The sequence below is a fragment of the Centruroides vittatus genome, unplaced genomic scaffold (assembly GCF_030686945.1).
Source record: "Centruroides vittatus isolate TY-2023 unplaced genomic scaffold, ASM3068694v2 contig_559, whole genome shotgun sequence".
Classification (NCBI taxonomy): Eukaryota; Metazoa; Arthropoda; class Arachnida; order Scorpiones; family Buthidae; genus Centruroides; species Centruroides vittatus.
The window spans coordinates 1,710,175-1,718,188 of record NW_027122332.1 but is presented as its reverse complement, the minus strand read 5'-3'; the positions used below and the strand labels follow the sequence as shown (position 1 = coordinate 1,718,188).

The window sequence follows — 8,014 nt, the reverse complement described above, 5'->3', positions numbered from 1 at the left end:
ACTGCTCTATGTAGACTTGCCCCTATTTACGTGTTGCACTATATTATATTATATTACTTTCTGAGTCGACTTAGAACACCCAAGAGAGTTTGAATGAATTCATTGGTGAAAATTTCTGAGCCGACTTATGACTCATCCGAATGTCCCTCGAGGGATCTTCAAAAACTATTGGAAGGATACATTCTTAACGTAATTATATGAGAAGTTTATTGGTCTGGCGTTACGAAAACGATATTAATGGCACGTTAGAATTCTCGAAAGGTGAATTCTAAATACGGGCTATCAACACAATGACGTCGACATCTGCCTATTAGTGTATGGAAGCAGGTGGCAAGAGAAATGTTAACAGATGGTGGTGAATCATTAGACTTGACTTAACCGACGGAGTGTGCTGTTTTGAGAGGAATTGGTATGAGAAAACAATATTTAATATGTATAAATATGGAAAAATATCGTCTATAATATCATTAAAGTCGCTTGGAAAAGAATGCGATGAAAGTTGCGCTTCGTTGGATCATCCTTGTAAGATTTCCTTTTATTATACGAAAATTAAACAGTAAAATTGTTTATAAAATGTAAAGGAAAATGTATAATTTATATATATAAAAAATTACAAATATACGTAAATTTGCAATTTAAGGTTAACAAATTGGGTTCTCACACCACCAATTGAATATTCAGCGCGCTCTTTTACCGAAAATAAGTTATAAATAACTAATTACGTGCATAAAATATAAGTAAAATTTTAAAATAATATAAGAAATATAATAATTTATATATAATATAAAGCCTATAAGTTATTGTTTCTCAAACACAATGTAGTGCAACGATCACTTGGCTTCCTTTGGCTAAAACGAAGCCAAGTGATCGTTAAGTTGCACTACGTTGTGTATGAGAAACAATAGAAACAGAACACGACACGGTTTCAAGTTATCAAAAAAGCCTATAAGTTAGTTATATTATTTGACTCCCTGTATATAGTTTTAATGACCCAACATCTGCCTGCATATAATTATTTTTATTAACGCATAGCTTAATATTTTATGTAGTGTATATGACTCTCTACAGATTTTTTTATAGCAATTTATTATATTAAACACTTGTTTAATATTAATTTTAAGAAATTAAACGAGGTCCTTTCAAAACATTTAAGATTCCCTCTTACAATATGAATCACGAATTTATTGATGAATCATTTCGTAAGAGCAGCTTTCAAATTTATCAATATTATATTCTAGAAATAAATAAATAAATAAATTTCTAAAATTAATTAAATTTTATTTCGATTTATAGATCTATATTGAGATATAATTGCTGTTTTAATTAAATTTAATTATTAACAAATATAAATATTTGACCTATAAATGGTTACATCCATTGGATATGACCATCGAATAGTAATAGTTGGTCACGGGTTCGCACCTCACCAATAGGCTAGCCACGTGGAGTTGGGGGGGGGGCCGAGCGGTCAAGGTGGCAGCCTTGGCCGCTCGGCCATCCGGCTGGGAGACCGCTCTGGGGGACCCGGGATCGAATCCGAACGGGTCGAATAATCCCAGGAATTTTTCGGGGGGTGGTCCGTTCGGATATGTCGGGCCCCGTCCCTCACCACCCGGTCGCCTCATTGTGGGCCTGGCCGAACCCATAATGGGCTTGCTATAAGAGGCCCTCTTAGTGCCCACAGGGCGGAAAAAGTTAAAAAAAAAAAAAAAAGCCACGTGGAGTTTTCTTCACGTCTCTAACACCTAAATAGACGCCATTTTTCCATAAAAATCACTCTTCGGAAAACCCTCAAACCCTCATCCTTGAAGCGTCGTTATGGGCACTCCGGTTCGAAATCTCTGGTATAAGATGGCATCCCCACAAGGATTATAGTCTGGATCTGTCCCTGACTCCGGCCGTCCACACTGCGAGCTCATCTGAATCTACAATGGGTATGCGGGCACCAAGAGAGCCCAAAACAGGAAGACCCTTAAAGATCATCAAGGTTATTTAAAAACGAATGTTTTAAATCACCAAAATAAGTAATAAATATATTAGCGTGCTTGTAAATGAGTAGTCAAGATGGAACTTTTTAAAAGACTTTATACGATTAACATAATTGTGAGCATTTTAAACCTTTCAAATATATATTTTGCAGGTGACGATGAGAGCGACATCAATCATCTTTATATAAACAGAATAGAAGATATAAAGAGGATTCTTTTTCCTGCAACTGACGACATTTTGAAAATGTCACCCAGAGCCAGATTATGTATCGCTCACGTGGAAAGGGAACTTTTTGAATTGAAAATGAAGAGAAATGAAATTTTAAGAAAGGAAAGTGAACTTATATATACGTAAGTAAAAAGTAGGGTTATTACTGTTTTTTTATACATTTTTCTAAATGTCTTCCTTTTTAACTTTTAGTCTCCAAGATACACTTTTGGATGAGGAATGTGAAAAATTAAGAAGAGAATTTTCAGATCTTTCTCAAATATCAGGTAATAAGTTTCAAAATAATAACATTACATTAGTACTGATGTTAAATTCTATTCTTCGATTTCCAAATGGCTTCAATTTTACGAAAGAATCGAGGTGACATTTACGATTTTCGTGTCTTTTGCCAGCTTTACTCAAATTATTTACACCGTCAAAGCCATTCTTATTCCAACACTAATTTCATTTGAAAACAGCAGGCCAGGCCAACAAAACAAATTTTTGCATTTTTATGCACCCACAAAACCATTTTATCGTGAAAATGTCGAACAAATTTTTTTGTTGAAGTATTTATATTTAATTTAGGTATTGGTTAGGCTTTCTCTTTTAATAATGTTTTCTTTTTCATTACATGGTCTTGAGCCAAAACTTTTTTAAAATAAATTTTTAATATCGCACTCTGAATTGCTAGCCACGATATAAGGGCTAAAATTAAAAATAAAATTATAAAAACTTACTTCGTGAAATAAAATGTGCGGTGGATATACATACCTGGTACAATATATTCTTCAATTGTACTGTACGTATATACTGTTAAAGAAAATTATAATTACAGGTAAATATAGCTTTGTAAAGAAACGTACATAAAAACAACATAAAATCTTCTTTACTTTTTAAATCTTAAAACAATCCACTTTGTCAAATAGCTCCCTGCCAGTGGCTATTGGATAGAATTAGAGACGGTCCTGGCAGTGCCGTAACTAGGGCGGTGCCAGCGGTGCCCAGGCACAGGGCGCAGACCCTGAGGGAAGCGTAGGAATGACCTGGACCAAGTTTTATATCATAGTTTTTGGGCGTAGTTACAGAAGCTAGCACCGGGCGCATAAAAGACTAGTTACGACGCTGGGTCCTGGTAGGTGTGCGGTGCGTGCATGCCAAATCCCGAGGGTGCCGATACCGGTTAATGTCAAATGCCCGTTCTGTCGCATCACTAGTATACCTCAATGGACACGACAGGGTTATTGTAAATTTTAAACGTTTCTCACCGTAGCTGTAAAAATCTAAGTATGTTAAACTTAATAGATTGTCCACCATTTGTTTTCTAACTAACTCGTTTTAGGACCAGGTTCTACGGAAATTTCCAAAATTTACAACTTTTCAGTCACTCTCATTGAACTGGAAAAATTTCTACCGGTTACTTTAAACTCGAATAGTTGTAGTATTGGGAAAGAAGTGGAAAGAAATTTTTATGATAAATCGTAAATTTAAGAAATATAAATTCTAGAGCTTTTTTTGTACCTTGTGCATCTCATTCATTAAATTTAGTTGTAAATGATGCTGCCAAAGTAACAGTAAATTGTACACGTTTTTTCTGCATCCCCTTATAGATGGGACGTACTAAATCGTAATATCACTAGTTTAACATTGAAATCTGTGTGTAATACAAAATGGGAAAGCAGAATAAATATATCAAATATTATAATGGAGTTTTTTAAAACTCCATTAAAATATTCACATAATGGGGCGAGGGCGGCCAAATATCTAGCAGGCAGGCGGCTAACGGGCCAGAACCGGTCTTGGATAGAATCATTGGAAGCGTTATACGATATTTTGGTGTGCAGCTTCCACCAGCTAAACCGGGTGAGGTTGGTGCTCTGTAATTTTATAATGCAATGCAATTTTAATTTCAGATGAGGAAAAAACAGCAGAACAGCAAAGTGAAGAATATGAAATTCTGCAGAAAATTGTAAATATAGTGGATGAAAGAAATAATTTGCTGTTTGATTTAGATATTGAGAGATTAAGGTACGAGAATTTACTTTATTTTGTACAAAAATTTTGGGGATGAATATAATTTCCTTTTCTTTCTTTAGAGAAATGGAAGAAGATAAAGAACTACAAAATAAATATATGTCTTATAAGCTAGGTAAATATATTTTTTTAGTAAAGTAACATTAATTTATTAAAATATTTTTAAAAATTAAAATTTTAAAAACGATTATATGATTTTCAACTGGGGTGCCACAATGGCCCTTCTGTTTAAGAAAGAAAATTTTTCAATGGTTGAACATCTTGAGTAAGTGTGGGCATGGGTATGCATATGCTTATACAAATGATATTTCCATGGATAAATCAATGGCAGCAAAGATAATTGAAATATCACTATTAACCTGTCAATGAGTTGAGTAAAATATCAAAGTTGTAATGGATCTCTGTTTGAGAACATCCCGCCATACTTTATAAATGATGCTTTTTTTCTATAATTTTTGAATTATACAATCATTCGTTCTTGTCAGAATATTGTTTTGTCAGTAATAAATGTTATGAAAGTTTTTTACTCAATCACACTGTTCAAGGTTTTTTTTCCCAAATTTTCTGCACTGTGAATACTAAGAGGACCTCTCCTTAGCAAGCCAATTATGGATCCACAATGGACGAATGGTCGAATGTAGGGAACGGGCGAGATGCATCTGGAAGAACCACCCTCGAGAAATTACCGGGGTTTTGATTCGTCCGATTCAATTCCTCGTTCCCAGAGTGGTAGGCTTCCACCATACCCGTTCGACCATCTGGCCATCCACCGTACAGGGTGTTCATTTTTACATCTATCCAGATGTAAAAGAGATTTTTCCAGCAATGCGCAAGTATATTCAAATGGCGCATTAGTTTCATCGTAAAGTATATATAAAAAAAAAATGATTTAATTCGTTCGAGAGACATGTAAATTGTGTGGCAGCTCATAAATTTCCCAATCATAATAACAAGATGCAAATTAAAAATGCAGTTTTGACAAATCATACGGAAACACACGATGCCGATAGCTTTATTTAAAAAAACCATCACGCAATCTGCTAATTGATAAACTACTATTAAAGCGTGTTATACTCACAAACACTATTGCCAAAAGATCATACGTTTACAATTGCGCAAGAATACACATACTTGTGCAGTACTGGAAAGATCTCTTGCACCTGTATAGTACAGTATAGTACGATGCCCCAATCCTTGCTGCCCATGGTAAATTATAGGGGTCTGGATTGGGTTTAAACCTAGATTTTCCATAGAAGTAATTTCAACCATATTTGCATCACGTTTCTCCAAATTATGCAAATCATTTAAAGTTTTCAGTGTGCCCCTGCCATTAATGGTGTTACAAAAACAATTTCAAGTGTTTCACGTTAAAATTAATAAATTATGTTTATGTTTAAACAGAATGGATGAAATTAATCGGTTCGTTGGAAGATATTAGGAGTAAAGGAAATATCAGACAAGCGATTACAAGATGGTTGGAACAGATGGGCACAAAATTTCATTTAACAAATAAAAATTTTGTAAATTAAAAATTTATATGTAATTTCGTTAAAATTATAAATAACTTGATATATTTTTAAAGTATTTATGTTGAAAATTTTAATATTTAATATAAAACTGGATTTTCTGGTCCAGAATATTATTATGTAGAAAGTGAGGTATCATTATCCTAATTGGATGAATTGGGATGTTGAAAATTAATGTCATTTAAAGACAATACGTAATTATTTAGAAACAATTGCTGAAATACAATACAAAAATAGGTTTCGGGCAGAAGTATTGTGCCCGGATCACGCTTTTGCGTATACCAGTGATTCCTGAAATAGGTGCTACGGCCCTCGAGGGCGGCAGAAAACTCGAGGGCACCAGAAAGATAGGGGAGAAAAACTCATTTTGAAACAAATATATAAAATATGTATGCACTAAAAGAGAGCGGTAGTCAAAAAAAGTTTGAGAAATACTGGTGTACTCATATGCCCACGAGTGCCACCACGTATTTTTTTTTTTTTTGGAACGACCGTTCGGTTATATTTTCGTGTTCTCTTCGCAAAGAATACTTCATCTATTCGCGGATGTTATCATCTACAACTTTAGTTTCTTTATCAAAGAAATTAAATTTGGCAAATTATTTTTCATTAAGATAGCAAACCGGAGAATGAAGAGAGAGAAAAATGCTGTATTAGAAATCTCCGGGTAAAAGTAAACTGTCAAAGACACGAAAATATTTCTTATATTTTCTAAATATTTGAAGTTTTTATATGTTGTAACTAGGATTTAATTATTCGGATATTTTTCAAATCCATTTATTTTGCATTTTATCGACTTACCGTAATGAAATATTAATCAATTGTAAATTAGGGTATTCAAAAAGTTCCCGGAAAGCAGTTATTTAATAATTTTCTGGGATTCTGATGGGTTGGCTCGTGGATTTTCTTGAAGACCGAAGAATAATAATTGCAAGTCGTTACGAAACTGCATGCAGCTCTAAACGAAAAATGACCTGGAAAATTCATCAGTGTGTCTTGTTTTATTACAATAATACACCAATTCTACAAGATCTATCGGGGTATTGCGTGAATACCGATGGGAGATTTTATCTTACCACTCCTTCCCTATAATCCAGATGTAGCACCGTCGGGTTTGGTTTTATTCCATTAAGGCAATGCAACACGTGGACAATCTACCGAGAGGAAATGGGAATTATTTAGGTGTTACCGATGCGAATAAAACCAGTGCAGTGGCTAGAATCAAAAAGAACCGATTTCTTCTAGAAGGGCGCAAAACCATACGGAAGAATGTTTTAATCGTCTTCGTATTTACATTTTCCGAGAACTTTTCGAATGCTCCTAGTATTTTATAAAAGTGTATATTTACTGAAAATAAAACAATTCACTCTTATAACAAGCTTTTAATTTACTCTTTTTCTTTTATAATGTTACATCTTTTCATTAAAAATATGTAGCATTTTTTCAGAGGTAAGTACAAGATCAGTCACTCATACAACTCTATCATTGCACCAAGGGGGAAAAAATGTAAATTTAACAACTGTTTCGAATTTGGCATATAAAATTTTTTGTAACAAACATGCACGTGCATTCATACAAATGATTTTTCTTCTTCTTTAGCCGAGTTACTAATCACTTAACCGTGCAACGACACAGTAAATAATATATACACAGAGAAGCATGATACGTCTGCGTAACTCCGACAAATTTATAATACAAAATCGGACAAAATTCGAGGCAAAAAAGCTACCTTACTATTACAAACGGTGCAAGTGCAACTACCAGAAACAACTCAATTTGTGACCTAAAGGCTTAAACACAACAATTTTACCGGTCTCCGATCACAAAGGTATCACTAAAACACACGAAAGAGAAAATAAAACGAAAGATATAGTTAAAAATTTTACCATTCGGACCGTAAATTAAAGGTGAGTTCATTCTATTCAAAGGATTTTCATTCGTTTATAAATAATAAAGACTCAGAACCGAAATAATAATAATTCAAAATAATTATATAAATTTATAAATATCCCATTTTTTAAAATTTTTAAACAATTATTATTATTTATATATTCAATATTTACATATACAACATCTTGATTAAATTTAATTATAAAATAAGCTGTCAACAAAACAAAACTATCACATAATTATTTCACAACCATAATTTTCGTATTTTCCTTCCCCAAATTTAAACAATTTAAATGGCCAAGAAATCAAAGCTCTTGGAAGAAACAAAAAATATATATATATATTTATATATACAATAAATCCAGGTT

The 8,014-nt window shown here is 33.3% G+C and overlaps 1 protein-coding gene across 2 annotated transcripts; it reads left to right on the top strand.

The window, feature by feature from the left end:
• Positions 1–334: 334 nt before the first annotated feature.
• On the top strand, positions 335–7,134 carry LOC136978887 (bMERB domain-containing protein 1-like). Of its 2 annotated transcripts, XR_010881301.1 has the most exons (7): positions 335–522; positions 2,141–2,339; positions 2,410–2,483; positions 4,110–4,224; positions 4,293–4,345; positions 5,632–6,223; positions 6,283–7,134. XR_010881301.1 is itself a non-coding variant. In XM_067274723.1 (6 exons), exons 1-6 carry the CDS (start codon positions 432–434, stop codon positions 5,757–5,759), a joined length of 660 nt encoding a protein of 219 aa, XP_067130824.1. In that variant the 5' UTR covers positions 335–431; the 3' UTR covers positions 5,760–7,134. The 2 variants fall into 2 exon arrangements, 1 of the variants encoding a protein (XP_067130824.1); XM_067274723.1 differs by having other exon boundaries at positions 5,632–7,134.
• Positions 7,135–8,014: the final 880 nt, after the last annotated feature.